The following is a 17627-nucleotide window of genomic DNA, read 5'->3' as shown; positions in this document are numbered from 1 at the left end:
TAAAAAATTCGTACAAATAATTATATGAGTTTATAAAAAATTAAATATAATATAAAAGCAGAGGTTCTGTCTCGACTGTTTTTAAAACTCTAGATGCTCATCTTCTCGAAGTTCAAGGGCCATACCCGGTTAGGGATGATAATGGATCCCATCCAATTCAACTAATAAAATAATTAGTTTTATTTGATTAATAAAATAAATATTTTATTTAATAATATTCTTATTTGTTATTATTAAATTCAATTATTTCATTTTTGTTAATAATATTATTCAATCTTTTTGATAAGTAAATAATTTTTAAATTAACATAGTAAAATAATATTTTAAAATTATCTTTTTAACTGTTTCTAAAACTTTTTTTTACCCCTTGAAATTTTTATATATAATTTTCGAAGCATAATATCAAATGAAATTTTGATAGATAATAAAAAATATATATTTATTATATATTTTCAAAACCTCCAATGCTTATTTAGTGAAAAAGATAAGATATATAAATGTATACATTAATTTATTATAAATATATATAATAATTAAAAATATAATTATTTTTATACACATAATTTTTATCATATAATAATAAATATTATAATTAGTTTAATTATTATTTATATTATTTTTAATTTATGTATTGTGTATTGTAATTTTAAATAATTTATTGATATAAAAAATTATTATTATCTCGATATTCAGTTAGTAGTTTGAAAGTATTATCGTATATTTATGAGTTTTTTGTTTGATTATTTTTAAGAATAAGTTAAATTTAATAAATATATCTTATTATATATTCAAAATATAATACTTTAGTTTATTGGAAGTAATAATTTAAAAGTAAATAAATATAAAATTAACTAATATAAAAATTCCAAATTAATTTAATTAAACTTTAGCTAATTATTTTGAGACATGCAATGGAATTGCATGAAAAGCTCGTAAAGCAACCAGACACAGTACCACAAGACCTAAAAATCTAAGCCCATCACATAGAAGCTCAAACCAACAAATCACTCATTCCAACTCAAGCCTACTCAAAAACCGTTGGAACCCAACCTAAGCCATCACCAACCACAAGTCTACTATTTTAATATTTATTTTATTCAGAAACTTATTAGTTAGCATTTTAATTTAAAAAAAAATATTAAAATATTTATGACATTTAAAAATTTAATAATTAATTTAATTATTAAATATTATAAAAAATTTAATAAACATGTAATACATTTTTTTAAATAATAAAAATTAAAGAGTAAAATAGTTAATGAATAAAACTTATGAAAGGAGTTACTAGTGGATTTTTAAAAATTTTAATGATATTTTAATATAATTTTTAAAATTAAAGTGTTTTTCTAAGCACTAAATAATAAAATTCCTTTCAATAAAATCCTCCAAAGATGACCATTCTATCCCGCCGTCATCAAATGTAGACTATAGAGAGCACGCTTTGTAACGAAACAGCAGGAGGTTTAAAACGGTGCGTTTTCGCTCCCAAATCTATCACCATCCCATCTCATCTTCCCTCTTTTGTATTGTATATAAAGCTGGAACCAACGAGGAAACAAGTTTTTATTTTTCCTCTCTTTTTCAAAGTCACGTCTTCTTCTCTCTCTCAATACAATTCAACATTCATTTTCAATCCGAGTTCCTGAGATCTCTCTGTTTGGGCATTTCATTTCTTCTCTCTAAAGAATTCGTTTTCGTTTTGAATTGGATCTGTATTTTCTTTGCTGAGGAAGGAAATATAGATCTTTAACAATGGACAGTGAAGATGTAGAAAGCGGTGTGGAAGACGACTTCCAAACTCAACATGGTGGCCGGAAGTACCGTCCAGTCGTTGCTCACGATCGTGCTGTGCTAGAGATGTCTTCCATCGATCCTGGATCTTCCTCCGACCCCGCTGCTTATCAATCTAACCCCAAGTAACCATTTCTCTTTCTGTGGGGTTTTTCTTTTAGTCTGTTTTTGTTTCTAGTGATTAAACTTCAAAGTAACTCTCACTCTCTCTTTTTGAGTGTATATGCATATTTATGCATCTGGTTATCTGTATGTTTCCAAAGTACTGGATGTAGTTTTTGGATGGAGAAATCTGCATCTCACTTGGTGTTTTTTTTTCTTTTTTGTTTTCTTAGAGATAATTCAAGCAGGTCGATTAGTTGAATTAGGCCTTTTTTTTCAGTGGAGTATTCTGCTAAAGCTTCAGTAAAAGCTTTATCCTAGCTCACTTGCTTTCTCTACATGTAATGTGCCATTAATTGGATGTTTTCAGTGTAAAGATTCATTTAAATTTCTTGTATCATCTGATGCGGCCATGCCCATGACATGAGAAATATTTGGAACTGTTTCATTCTTTATTCTTTGAACTTTTTTTTTTCAGTTAGGCTGAATTTAGTATGGATTTGAGTGCTACAAGTGGTAATCCAACCTGCACAAAAAGGATCTTTAAGAATGATCACTGATACTTGTTTTGTCATCTACATTGTTTATAAAGATAATGACTGCTAGTATTGACTAATCACTGTATCAGGAAGGTAAAAGTAGTTGCCCCAGAAAATATGCATTCTAATGCAAGTGAAGGGGGTATTCCTGCTAATGGAGGAGTCAATGGCTCAGAAAGGGAACACAAATTGGAATTATTTGGTTTTGATTCTCTTGTCAATATTCTTGGTCTTAAGAGGTACGTGCTTCATTCTTATTGATATCTTTTTTCTTCCCTTTCTTAATAGCATGCATTTTTTTCCTAATATGCTGTTGACCTGGTAAAACACTTTTGTAAAATTGAAATTCCTAGTGCACAAGTAATCCTCATTGTCAGTTTGGTGTGACACCGCCAGGGCATTGGAGGTTCTGTGGTTTGAAAGCGTGTCCTCCAGGTTACGACGTAGCAACCTTATTGTTGCACCAAGGCTTACTCTCTTTAAATTTCTCCTTTGGTCTGTTAGAACAGGGTTATGTAGCAAGAAATTTGCACCTGATACACATTGACACCTATTTGGCATATTTAACACTCCTTTCATGAACAATAAACTGGAACGTTGGCAGAGTTTTTTTACTGTGGAACATCATTATGAAGTGTATCTGCATTAGTTTGCCAGGACAGTGTTAAGTAGCAAGAAATTTGCACCTGATGGCTAATACGCTAAAACTTATTTGGCATTTTATATTTCTCCATATGTGAACAATAGACTTGAATGTTGATGGAGATTGTTCTGTTGTGAAACACTATTACGAAGTGTGTCATCTGATGGTATATGTAAAATATAATATTTACTCATCCCACTTTTGGGAAGGGAGATAGGCAACTAATAAAGGCTTTAATGTATGAAGAAGCATTGCCTTGAGGTTATCATGGTCGAATTCTAATTGCTATTTAATATGGGCATTTCTTAGGATTTAGAACTTTGTATTCCTCTGTTCCTTGTGCATTGCATGTTTCATTTCACGGAATGTGCTGGTTTGGCATATGGTGTTCTGTACACCAGTTCATAACGTAGGTGATTGGTAATTCCTTTTAACTTGATGTACAGTATGACAGCAGAGCAAGTGGCAGCGCCATCTAGTCCAAGGGATGGGGAAGATGGTTCAATTGCTTATGAGCGGGCAAGGGTATGCTAATGTCTTGAATATACAACTTTTGTAGCTTCCATTCCTTTCATTCTGCCACCACTGTTTTCCTAGAATCAGTTGTTAGGTTGCAAATCGAAACAAGAATATTGTTTCCGAAGCACATAACTAGCAATTTGATGTCTATGAAGGCATGTGCTGATTATGTATGCATGTTTTGTAATTATAGTATAATAATTAGCAACTAACCTTTTGGAGTTTATTTGTAACCCTTGTTGAATTTTCCAAACCTGATGTGGTCAGTGTTATATTTCCTTTTTGGTGATGTGGTCCACCATTACCATGCGCCAGAGAATTTTCATGTTGCCTTAGTTTGCAAATTTGTTCAGTTGATTGTGCATAAATTTTGTGGATTTTTTGCTAGATCAGTATGGCATTAAGATATGATTAAGGTTGGTTGAAATTGGGAACAACCATCTAGTAATTTGCAGATCATCTTCTAACTGTTAGAGGATGAAATGGGTATCTGAAGGCCCTGGGAAAACTGTGTTCCTTCGAGAGATATTGTCACTCATGTGTAGTGTTGATAACTTGATATGAAGCTCACTGTGCATAGAGGCTGATCTGTTGGCCTAGTATAGTAGTATGTGTTTAAAATGTTAAAAGAGTGCTGAGATGGTGGGTATTTTAATAATTGCTGCACCTTGTCTTTGGTGAGCTTTGAGGTTTCTTCTATTTTGAAAATCTGTATTCATATAGTTCTGTACCATTTTATTCCAAACTGCCACCTTTTCCTTGATTTTCAATCTGAAAATTAACAGAAAGTTTAAACATGCTAAACGAAAGCCTAAAAAGAGGAATTTGAGTAGTTCTGAATAACCTGTTGTCAATATGATGTATATTTTTAAATTGGGAAGAAAAATAATATATCTTTTTGGTTAGATTAGATAATTTTATTTGATACGTTGACTTATATTGGTTTGCTGCTGTTTATTTTTCAACCCAAAAGATAAACATCAGAATTTGTAGCTATCTTGTATTACAGAATTTTATTTAAAGAATTATTTTGAGTTTTCTAATAGCTACTTACATTTACAGCCAAGCTGAGAAGTTTAGTTCAAATATATAATATATGCATGCCCATAAACATGCCCATTCATGTCTCTGTAATATATTGGAAACTCACTATGATTCAAAAGAATGGATTTGCCCTACGTTGCTGTAGTTTTGGTTTGTCAAACAAGGTCATATTGTGCCTGGAAAATTAATTAAACTGTGCAGAACAAATGGGCATCACTATTTTTTTGTCCATTTGACTTTTGTACATCTGATTCTTACAGGTATTAAACTGTGTACCTTTTCTGAAATATTTCCAAATTTTGTGTGCATTTATCATGCAGGTTAATGATGTTAAACTAGGTACAATGATGGGTGTGTTTGTCCCATGCTTGCAGAACATATTGGGAATTATCTACTATATCCGATTTACTTGGTAAGTCTCCTATAATAAATGCACATTTTAATTTAAAATATTTGAAGAAACTACATTTTAATTTAAAATCATGTTCTTTTTTATACTTACTATTTTATATTTTATACTTAATACTTAATGATATTAGGTTATAATTCTAAACTTCTAAAGTTCTATATTTTTAATCTAACATTCTAACTCCTAATTATTTTTAATTATGCATTCACCAAAAGATGATTAAAAAATATCTAAAAACTTACTGAAAAAATAATAACTTATGTTCTCAATTTCTAATATAAGTTATTTAACATTCTAATTTGTAATTATTTTTATTTATGCATTCACTAAAAAATGATTAAAAATATCAAAAAATTTTTGAGAAATAATAAGAACTAACTTCTTGCTCAATAGCACTTCAAAACCACTTAGTAACTTGGATGATTTGAGCTCTTCAACACAAGAATTTTTAGAGAATTTGATTAATAGCACTTGAAGAGTCTTAAAGTTGAGGAAAAATTTAGAGAAACTTGAGAGAAATAAAAAAAAAGGTAAATTGTGACTTGGGAGGAAAGTGGAAGGCTTCAAATGTGAAGAAAAAAAGTATCTTCTACCTTCAATAGTTCATACACTACATTACAAGTGGTCTCTTGCAGCACTTCTAAAGATTTCTACCCATTAAATGAAGGTAATGGCCTTTATGGCGCGGCCAATAACAGCCGTGACCGTTATGTAACGACCGTTGCCAACACAATTTTTTATTGTCGTGAAATAATGGTAATGGTTCCTTGGAAAACCTTGAAGTTACATAACTAACGGCCATTATTTAAAATCGTGGTTAAGGTCCATAGAAATGGATTGAGATATGGGTATGTTGCTGGAATTTTATGGAATCAAAATTTTCTTTTATCGGTCTAGCGACCAATGGCTGCAATAAAACATGCTCCTTAGAGAGAACTTGAAAAATCTTGAGTTGAAGTACAATTTTGAAAAATTTACTCATCATTCTTTTATTGGGTTGCTCCACTTAAATACAAGTAGAGATCTAATTGTCTCTTATTTTATTTATTTTATGTGTTAATCTTCTTATTAATTTACTACTCTGTTTATAAATTCATTATTTAGGGTTTGATAGGATCCCTTTTTTACGTCCCCATGTCCCTCCTGCGTGGCGATGGGGGGAGAAAAAAGGAAAGAGAGGGATGGTGTTTCTCTCGCTTTTGGCATAGCGGGCCCTCAGTGGGAGGCTCGCATGACGGGCTATTAGCTCAGTGGTAGAGCGCGCCTCTGTTCCCATAGTAGGATCCGCAGCTCAAATAAAAGCTATGAAACAAGTAGCTAGTAAGTTAAACAATCTCCTAAAAACAAAAAAACCATTAAGCAACATGGAGGATCATCCTCCTGCCAATAAGCAAAAGTGAAAACAAACTTGCACTATCTATATCATGGGTTACCTACTAAGGACATGGCTTAATCACTAAGAATATAACTCTTGAAAATAGGAAAACAATTAACAACTCTTGAAAATAGCAACACTGAGATCTCAGCAACACGTTGCAACATCAGCCGTCACTTGTAGCTGTATCTTGTTGAGGCTGGGTCAGCTAACAAGCCGCAAGTGTGATCTTGAAGAGTTGTGAAGAGAAGGGGCTTGGAGAGTTTTGACTATAGCATTGGTGGTGGAGAGTGAAGTGAAGGATGAGTTAATCATCTTCTATGTGTGTTGGCTAGCTGTGCGCCTTGATGTTGAGACATATTGGTGTTGACTGCATTGTAACTTCTAAACTTTGTAGCATTTTTCAATTAAATCCTGATTTTTGTCAGAAAACATCTTTCGCTCAAGTATTTATACTTTATAATGCTTGAACCATAAACCATTAAACAACAAAAATTTTATTTGCTAAATAGCAGTCCCCCCCACTCTTATGGGTGTAAAAATTGACCTCCTAATCTATAAATATAATATCTTTTAGAAAAAAAAAAAACTGAAGAAATTAAGAAAGATTGAAATGAAGAGAGGATAAGGAATTTTTTTTATTCTTGTCTTTGATAAGTTTATATACCTCTTAGTCTGCTCTTTCTCTCTAAAAATTTACTTAGTCATTAGGAAAAACTGTTGAAATATTTCACTGGCTTTCTTTTTATTAGTTTTTTCCCCTTTCATAAAGTATTATTTTTAGAGTATAAGATTGATTATCATGTAGAATCTACAAGGAGCTTGATAAGTATAATAGCGTTTGACTTTTGAAATTGTTATTGTATATAAATTTATTTATTTATTTTAAACTATTTTTAGTCTACTCAAACCAGATGAACTGATTGGCCAATGAACCAAATGGTTGATTGCTGAATGTAAAAAATATTGAATGATTCTTACCACTTAACACTTAACAGATTGCTCATTGCTGATAGCATTTGATATACTGAGTGTAATTGACCGACATATTGGTTGTAAAAGTAAACCAAAGCCTTTACGTAGTAGTAGTTTCACTTAAGGAAACTGCAATTATTTTTTCTCGTTCTCTCGCTCTTGACTTCTCCTCCATAATCATACTCATTGTAATATTCTGATTTTAGAATTTGCAAGGACTTCCTTGATTATTTCAAGTAAATCTATACCGATATATGTTTGACTTGATGTTTTGTAACTACCTTCTAGATTCAAGTCTCTGCTCTTTTTTGGTTTGTGAATTTGCAGGATTGTGGGCATGGCTGGCATAGGTGAATCTCTACTGTTGGTTGCATTCTGTGGTTTGTGTACTTTCCTGACATCAATTTCATTGAGTGCCATTGCAACTAATGGTGCAATGAAGGTATTCTTCCAGTTTAGTTAGTCATAATTTTTTGGAGGAGCTAGTTAATAAAAATAGTGTTTTGAATTTTAAATTCTTTAATTTTAAAGCTTAATTATATTCTGGAAGTTCCTATTTGGAACCTGGTAGCGAAGATAACTACTTTCACAACCTTTGCTAACACTAGCTTTTTGGTTCCTTAAAGTCAAATTATTCTTCAGTGGAGTTAACTTGTTGCTGTATTTAAAGCAAGAAACTTTTTATTGGGTCTGCATCTCTATTCATTTAGTTGGGCCATTTATAACATTTTCTGTCCTTTAGAAGTACTTTAAATGTTTGAAATAACTATTTTTAAGAAGAAAGTATGAATGCAATGATTTAGTACATTGATTGATATAAAAAGTTTGATTCATGTAGATGTGTACACATATGGTCCTCTTCACAAAAGGTTGATATGAAAAATTAAGGCATGATGACCTAAATGCAAATTTAAAAGAAATAAACTTTGAAAAGTTAAAGCCTGCAAAATGTTCAGCTCTCCTCTCCATCCTTTTATAATTTTCCTTTGCCTACACTGTTTCGTCCTTACATATTAGAGTATATCAGATTGATCTAGTGTAACCTGGATTCACTGTCCTAAAACAGTGATTCCTGCATTAGTAGGCTAAAGAATAGCTACTTATCTGCCACTAATGGACATGCCAGCTGATATTTTAAATCCTGGACTAGCTTCTAATTTTCACCCTGGAGCTCACCTTGATGGAAATAAAGCTAGTTAATGGTTATAACTGTTCTTTTAACAATCTTGCAAGGGATAACATGCATAGGATATTATTTTTTATTCTCATCAAAACAGGCTCTATCAGTCAATATGTGGTGGAAACTGGGCAATGTTTCATATCCTTGATCTATTGCCATTATTTTGTAATCACAGATATAACCACTGTAAAATGACTGATATGGCTGTAGTCAAGTTAGTTGCTACAGTAAAACTTAGATGCACACCATGAAACTGTCACATAGTGACATTATAGCAACTGTAACCGCCGGTATTTAAAATCTTTTGCCAGAATCCACTAACTCAATGTGAAAACTACTGGATTCCTGTTACTGGTAATATTTTTCAGGTCTTTGGCCTTGCTTAGATACAATGATCAACCATGTGGGATTAATGTGATGTAGTGGTCATGTTGTTACTACTGATTAGTGTTTTCTTGAATTATTACATCACTATTTGATGGAAGTTTTTTCTTGTTGTTCTACGTAGGAGTTCATTTACATCTATATTTTTTTTCTGTTGTATACATTACTATGCTACTCCATATTACTTTTCATTGGATGCTTATTAGTCAGATGCATGCAATTTGACTGTGCTTGTGTTCAGTTTGTTATAAGCCATTTTTTTAATTAATTAGGACCCCTTGGTCAATGTGGGAACTATTTCTAAGCAATTTGGTTGAATGTGTGTAATTATAGGGTGGCGGACCATATTATCTCATTGGTCGTGCTCTTGGCCCAGAGGTCGGAGTTAGTATTGGACTATGTTTCTTCCTTGGGAATGCAGTTGCTGGAGCCCTGTGAGTAAATATAAAGAACTCTTTGGTGATGCTACAACTATATCTATGGTCAATTCCACCATAAAGATGAAAGATTTGTGGCTTACCTATGCCTGTTATCTTTATAGCTTTATCTAAGAACTGCTAAGCACTTGTCTTAACATCTCTGCTTTCATTTGCTTTTGTTTGTGTTTTTAGTTATGTGCTGGGAGCTGTAGAAACCTTTTTAAAAGCTGTGCCTGCTGCTGGGATATTTAGAGGTAGTGAATAAGATTTTCTGCTGCAATTGGTTTCAGTACCTATACTATGCCATTTTGAGATGCTGGAGTTGAATGATATACTAATTTATCTTTTCCCCGTGTTTCAATGTAGAGACCGTTACAAAAGTTAATGGCACAATGATATCAGAACCTATAGAAAGTCCAAGTTCACATGACTTGCAAATTTATGGGATTGTTGTGACTGTCATCCTCTGCTTCATTGTGTTTGGTGGTGTGAAAATGATTAATCGGGTTGCACCTGCTTTCCTAATACCTGTTCTATTCTCCCTGTTCTGCATTTTTATTGGGGTTTTTGCAGCAAGGAAGAATAATCCAACAAGTGAGTCTTTAATTTTTATGGATATGCTTTGCCCTTTTTTTTTTAAACGGATGTGTTTATATATCTATTTTTTTGCCTAAATTTGTTCTTTTTTTTTTTTTTTAATTGTTTGAGCTGCGAAATAAAATAAAATTTTCTTCTTGCATGATTAATCCAGCTGGAATCACGGGATTGAGTCTGGAAAGCTTCAAAGATAACTGGAGTTCAGATTATCAATTTACCAATGATGCTGGGGTACCTGATCCTGAAGGAAAGACTTACTGGAATTTCAAGTAAGTGTTTACATATAGCCTGTTTGTAATGGAATATGTTACTATTGTCATGGGATCATTTCTGTCAGCATGGGGCTTGCAGTTTTTCCACATTGGCATACAGTCAATAGAGTTACTGGAAGATGTTTCTTTGATGAGTTGATGTGTGAATCATGATATGTTATTGCATGGCTTTTTCCTTTTAGGTAGCAGAGTAGGAAGTGCATGTTATCGCTAAAAAACAATCAGGAACCATTTATGTTAGCTTTTATCTTTGACTGTTGTGAAATTATTGTATTAGGCACCTTTTCTTTCATTATCTGATTTAGTTTTATCTTAGTTCCACTAAGTAATTGGTATTGATTTTCTTTAAATAAGGTTGACAACTTGACAATAATGCATTCTTTTAATCAATTCCACAGTTTATCCCCCTGACCCCACCCCGCATGTGAGTGCACAAAAAGAAAAAGAAAAAGAAAAAGAAAGGAGGTAGGGGGAAGGAAGAGGAATTTGCGCAGCCATTATGTTGTGTATTTTGTAATTGGGTTGTCTAATTCATGCATCATTTTTTAGGCATTTTATATTTTCCTGCATGGGTTAATATTTGAATTTTAGGGCCGTCAATTTCTAGTGTGTCAAATAGGTACTCAATGAAGCGTTGCATAAACAGGACTTAAATGGAATCCTTTTCATCCCTTTTCTAACTTATTTTTTTTTGGCTTCAGTGCATTGGTTGGTTTATTTTTCCCTGCTGTAACTGGAATTATGGCAGGGTCTAATAGATCAGCCTCACTCAAGGACACACAGCGTTCAATTCCTGTTGGTACATTGGCTGCAACTCTTACAACAACTGCATTATACCTGATCTCTGTATTATTCTTTGGAGCACTTGCAACTAGAGACAAACTTTTAACGGATAGGTATTATATTCTTCTTCTAATTTGGTACCTTCATTGTGGGAACGCAACACACCTTTTGTTTTTCTAAACATTGAAATTCAATATCTCTCTCAATTTGTTTGAGGTCCATTTTGTTCGTGTCCCTATGTCTGCATGTTGTTAAGTTATGGATTGTTCTTCAGTAACTAGTTATTTAACAAGTTATGAGGCATATACCTTGCAAAGCCTTTTATCATCAAATCTTTTAATTTTACAATTTACTTGTAGAAGCATGTATTCTGGCATTAATTGTCATGTGACTGACAAACATCACATCCTTGTCTCACCTAGCTTTTCCCTTTATTATTGAGAATGACTCGTAGTGTTCTTCATAGGCATAATTAGTTTTTCCATTGGTTGTGGATCATCTTTACATTCAACATCTTGCTGTGGCTTTTACATGTACATTGTAAATTGTGCAATTGCTTCTGTATGTGCAATTTAGAACTTATTCTTGAACCTAAGATCTCATGCCAATGGAGAAAATATTTTGGATGTGGAAGAGTAGGTGGGATATAAGCGGGGACATATGAGTTATGACTAGTTACTTCCACTGGTATGAAGTTTGGAATTGTGCATCTGCTCATCTTCCAAATACAGAATGACTTAATTTGTTGACCTTCATTTCCTTTTACATATTTGTGGATGTTTTCATGATTTCCTTGGTCTATTGCATCTTTCCTCCTGATTTGTTTTCCTGGATGTTGTTTTATAGACATAGAAGTTAAAAGCTAGAAATTGTTGATCTCTTGGGAACAATTTTCTAGACCATGTCTGCTGGTTGAGTTTACTAAGCTCAAATTATAATTTGCATATTGCTTTTATTGTTACTGAACTTTACCTTTGTTGTAGGCTACTCACGGCCACCATTGCTTGGCCTTTCCCTGCAATTGTATATATTGGTATCATTCTTTCAACTTTAGGGGCGGCTCTTCAGAGCCTTACAGGTGCACCGCGCCTACTTGCAGCAATAGCAAATGATGATATTCTGCCTGTTCTCAACTACTTCAGAGCTGCAGATGGGCATGAGCCTCATATTGCTACCCTCTTTACAGCATTTATTTGTATTTGCTGTGTCGTCATTGGGAACCTGGATCTTATTACACCTACTGTCACTATGTTTTTCCTTCTGTGTTATTCTGGCGTGAACTTGTCTTGCTTCCTTCTGGATCTTCTAGATGCTCCCAGTTGGCGTCCACGGTGGAAGTTTCACCACTGGAGTCTCTCTCTTCTTGGAGCATCACTTTGTGTTGGTATGCATACTTTGAGCTTTTTGTTTTACTATGCTTTTTTAACATTGTGGAGAACTAATAAAGGCATTAGAAATTTGGTATCAATACTTAGCAGATTTTTAATCCTCCTAGTACTTTTTTATTTTGTTGCCCAAAATTGACTTTTAGCAGCTATGACAGTTGGATGTCTTCTCTGTCAGGATTAGCATCAGTACTTGAAGCTTTTGGAATCAGATGTCTATATGGATAGTAGAAAAATGAGAAATCATGCAATAAATATTTCTGAGGGGCTTTTGAAGACCTGGTTTCTATATGTCATCTTTTACTTCCTTTTGGGATTGGTCATCAGATATTAACTTCAGTGCATTAAATGAATACATAATCAGGAAAATAATGCCGCTCATATAAGGTTTCATCATTCATTTCTGTGGGTGCTACCAATGCATTGCTTCAAATGATGCATGTATATGTCCCTAGTTTCCGTTTTCAACCCAAAACCTGTTTAACATTGCTTCAGATCTATATTAGACAGGTCATCCTACTGTACCCAAAAAACAAAGCAATCTTTTAAAACATTTCTGATCACAACCTGCCCATATGCCTGTTTCCTGCTGCTCATTTCAACTCAATATGCAATTGCAGGTCTTGCTAAGCATCGGTACAGGCAACTATAAGTGAAGTTTTGCATTTGCTTGTCTGCATATAGTACTTCCTGAGGAAGTGTATAACAATGAATTATAATCTCAAGTTGCAATCATCATTAAACTAGCACTTAAGGAGCCAGCACCTCATGGTGTAGTAGGTCTTTGCTATGTGAACATGCCCCAATTTTATGCTTAAGGACATGCTTGTGTGCATGTGCCAGTTTTTTATACTTGATTTGTATGCATTTAAGTTGGATATGTGTTTCTTTGAAAATAAACCTTTCTTCTACTTTCTTTGTGCAGTTATTATGTTCTTGATTTCTTGGTCATTTACTGTTGTATCCCTAGCCCTTGCCAGCCTCATATACTATTATGTGAGCATTAAAGGGAAGGCTGGGGACTGGGGCGATGGCTTCAAGAGTGCATATTTTCAGTTAGCTCTTCGTAGTCTTCGATCACTAGGAGGTATGTTGTCCTAAAGGTGTTAAAGCTAGCTCTCTCTCTCTCTCTCTCTCTCTCTCTCTCTCTCTCGTATTATGTTGTTTCTTACTTGTAATCTGGGTGCTGTCAACGTGCAAAGTTAATGGATCAAAATAATTTGACAATCAATATGATGTCAATGTTTCAAACTGGTGCTGTCCTCTGTTTCTTTCTTGCTTTCTTTCTATTTTTACCCATTTAGTTAATCATTCTATGCATGTAATGGCATAATGTTGGCGGTTCTTTTGTTGTTTGAAACATGTAATGTTGGCCTCAAACATATAACATTGATCTAGCAATGAAGCACAAGGAAAACTGAATTTAGGGATTTTTCTTTTATTTAATTATGAAGTCTCTTTTTTTTTTCAAAATCTCTATTTTCAGCAATTTAGGGCTTGTAAGCATGCAGCAATCCTTGGTGGTTGAGTTGAATTTTTAGGTTTACGAAGGACAATATAGTGAGCTGAAAGGGGGCTATAAGTTGTAGTACAGTACAGGTGCTAATTTATCCGCAGGCTAAAGGATGATGACCAGCAGGAGAGGGAAAGAAGAGAAACTAGGCACATTGACCTTTCTATCCAAATCAAAATTCAAGGGTAAAAGTGTATACTAAGAAAAGAGGTAGTTACAGAAGTTTTATAGAGGCTTCCGTAAATATTTCTTCTCCTAGGAAAATCAATTCTAGTCTAGGAATCATTCTAATCCAATACTTAGTTGCAAGCCAACTTTTAATTTATATTAAGAAAATCCGTAGAAATTTAAAAACAAAATCGTACATAGTTCTAACTCCCTACATTTCTATCTTAGATAAGCATTTCCCTTCTTACACAGTGTTGAAACTGCATTATTGCTTTTTGCACCATCTTTTGTGTGTAAGATCTTCAATCTTTCAAGAGTTCTAGAAATGTTCTATTAGACTTGTTCTCAAACGACACTGATGACATGATTATTAAAAGCACACTGAGGCACATCTCAGGCTCAAGGCTCACTAGGTTCCAACCCGCACGCATTAAGTGCTTAGGTGTATACCTTGTTCCAGGCTCTAGGAAATTGCACTTGAAATTTGAAATTTGCCAGTCTACTAGAATCTGATAATGATGACTAATAAGTTCTTGGACTTAGTATCACTTGTGAATAGTGACAACCAGTCACTTTTAATCTCTTTCTTATATATTGTTTTCAATATTCCCCTGTTATCTTTCTCATCTTAAAGTAGGTAAAGATTACCTAAAATTGTTTTTTTTATTAGATTTTACTTTTTATGCCTCACTTTATTCAGGATGTGTCTGCAGCATGTGCTTTGTGCCTTGCGACTAGACCCTAGGACCCCTTGCATCTTAGTGCCCCTTGAGCCTTTAATAACTAAGGTGCATGAATGATGTTATAGAGCAGAGATAAGAAATGGCGACTTCAGCTTACTTGAGACATTTGTCATTTGAGATATAGATTATGTTGCCATGTAGATTTTTATTTGTAGTCTATGCATTAATGATGTTATTGCATAGGAATCATAAATGGTAACTTTAGTTTGCTTGTGACTCATTTGCTATTTGAGATATGCACATTCTGTTTTCATGTAGCTTTTTGGTAGTAGTCTTTATTGGACAACTGTAGTCCAGGAGCTGGCTTGGTTAATAGGTTCATAATTCACCAAGAAGCTTTTTCATACAATTTGATTTTATTCCCTGTTTGCCTATTGTGTGTGTTTTTGTGCCTACATATATAGGCACATCTTTTCTTAGTGATTGAAATACTGTTGCATTCCAGCTAACCAAGTCCACCCAAAGAATTGGTATCCCATCCCTCTCATATTTTGCCGGCCATGGGGAAAGTTGCCAGAAAATGTACCTTGCCATCCCAAACTTGCTGATTTTGCGAATTGCATGAAAAAAAAGGGCCGTGGGATGTCTATCTTTGTATCAATATTAGACGGAGATTACCATGAACGTGCTGAAGATGCCAAGGCAGCATGCAAGCAACTTGGTACCTATATTGATTACAAGAATTGTGAAGGTGTAGCAGAGATAGTCGTAGCCCCTAGTATGTTTGAGGGGTTTCGTGGAATTGTCCAGACTATGGGTCTTGGCAACCTCAAGCCCAATATTGTGGTGATGAGATATCCAGAAATATGGCGTCGTGAAAACTTAACTGAAATCCCAGCCACCTTTGTAGGTATAATTAATGACTGCATTGTTGCAAACAAAGCAGTTGTTATTGTCAAGGGTCTTGATGAGTGGCCCAATGAGTATCAGAGGCAATATGGTACCATTGATTTATATTGGATTGTAAGAGATGGTGGTCTGATGCTTCTCCTTTCCCAGCTCCTTCTTACCAAGGAGAGTTTTGAGAGTTGTAAAATTCAGGTCTTCTGTATTGCAGAGGAGGATTCAGATGCTGAAGAACTGAAAACTGATGTGAAGAAATTTCTATATGATCTTCGGATGCAGGCTGAAGTGATAGTTGTATCAATGAGATCATGGGATGCACAAGCAGAGGGTGGATCTCAACAAGACGAATCACTTGAAGCATTCACTGCTGCTCAACGTCGAATTGCTAGTTACTTAACAGAGATGAAGTCGGGAGCTGAAGGGGAAGGGAATGTGCTGATGGCTGATGGGAAACCTGTGGTTGTGAATGAGCAACAGGTTGAGAAGTTCCTGTTCACAACACTGAAGCTGAATTCAACGATATTGAGATACTCGAGGATGGCTGCAGTTGTACTTGTGAGTCTACCGCCGCCTCCAGTGAACCACCCAGCCTACTTTTACATGGAATACATGGATCTGTTAGTGGAAAACGTGCCGAGGTTGTTGATGGTAAGAGGATACCGTAGAGATGTTGTAACTCTATTCACGTAGTGGATACCGATAAAATGTTGTAACCTTATTCATATTGCTTCTTCTGGATGGCTCAACTTGTTCAGTTTTTGTAGCTTAAATGTTACATTCATTCTTTCTTTTTTTTTACTCCTGGAAAAGCGGCAGTTTTGCTGTTCAACTTAATTAGTGTTGCAATAGAAAAATTTTTAATTTGTACAGCCCTTTTAGGGATGTGCATTTGTGTTATACACAAATTCTGGCCAATTTTGAGGCTATCGTGCGAGATTTGAACTCTCTTTTTATTACTGTTGCTGCCGTCGTTTTTCTTTTCTTTTCTTTTTCCTTTTTTCTTTTGTAATTTAGAAACTTAATTTGACAAAGTTGGGTATTTTGAATCAGATGTGATAAGTTTCTTATACTCTCAATATAAAATGTTCCATGTCACCTTTCTTGTACTCAATCTTTTTAAGCTTTGTTCTTTTCTTAAAATGGAGTATAAATTAACAACTAAATTGAAAAACTTAAATTTATGAATCACATGAGATAATTGTATGTTCCAGTTGTATTGCAAGAGAGAAAATAAGATAAGCAATGGTGCATATGCCATATTTTTTAATTAGATTAGAAATATATGAAATTAAAAACTGAACAAGTTGAGAAATATTGTTTAATTGTATCTGGTTCTATTCCAGCCATTACTCGAATTAATTCCAGTAAATTCAAAATCTACTAAACCTTATCAATCACGACCAGGGCATTGGCCTTTCTCTTACCATTGCTATTTCGAGTAAATATGATTGATTCCTGGATTCGCTCTCTCCACTAACGGATAGTTAAAAATACTATTTTTAATTTGCATCTTTTTTAGGCGATTCGTGTTGATCTATTGTTTCTTCTTTTGCTAGTTGTGTTTGATTGTTTTGGCGCCTTAGAAGTCGTTTTTAACTATATACTCCAATCCTCTCTAACAAGGAATTTGTACTACAGTTTTTGTGGGTTTGTTGAGATTCTCCTACTAGTTCTGGTTTTTGCCGTCAAGTTTTTTATACTTAGAGATTAGGTACCTCCGCCACCATGATCCACATTCTTCGTTGCATGAAAAATGGTTGGCGGATGGCGACACTAAGGAGCCCTCACCTCTATAGCAATTACTATTCAATCAAGATAATTACAAAAAGAAAAAAGCAACTAAAACAAAATAAGCTAGTCATTGCCAATTTCCAAAAATATAGCTAATCAATGCTAAAAAAAAAATCAAAGAAAAAGACTATATTTGTCTGATTCTTCAA

The 17627-nt window shown here is 34.0% G+C and overlaps 1 protein-coding gene across 2 annotated transcripts; it reads left to right on the top strand.

Annotated features, from left to right (window-relative positions):
- The first annotated feature begins 1553 nt into the window (after positions 1-1553).
- LOC110616749 (cation-chloride cotransporter 1) lies at positions 1554-16584 on the top strand. 2 transcript variants are annotated; one of them, XM_021759230.2, is made up of 13 exons: positions 1554-1916; positions 2522-2671; positions 3522-3600; positions 4959-5050; positions 7725-7839; positions 9295-9395; positions 9573-9634; positions 9747-9974; positions 10132-10246; positions 10951-11145; positions 12016-12416; positions 13343-13504; positions 15287-16584. In XM_021759230.2, exons 1-13 carry the CDS (start codon positions 1753-1755, stop codon positions 16375-16377), a joined length of 2955 nt encoding a protein of 984 aa, XP_021614922.1. In that variant the 5' UTR covers positions 1554-1752; the 3' UTR covers positions 16378-16584. The 2 variants fall into 2 exon arrangements, with proteins under 2 accessions (XP_021614922.1, XP_021614923.1); XM_021759231.2 differs by having other exon boundaries at positions 1781-1916; positions 2526-2671.
- The last annotated feature ends 1043 nt before the right edge of the window (positions 16585-17627 follow it).

Source organism: Manihot esculenta, chromosome 6 (assembly GCF_001659605.2).
Source record: "Manihot esculenta cultivar AM560-2 chromosome 6, M.esculenta_v8, whole genome shotgun sequence".
NCBI lineage: Eukaryota > Viridiplantae > Streptophyta > Magnoliopsida > Malpighiales > Euphorbiaceae > Manihot > Manihot esculenta.
The sequence above is the reverse complement of the archived record's forward strand: the minus strand, read 5'-3'. Positions and strand labels throughout refer to the sequence as shown.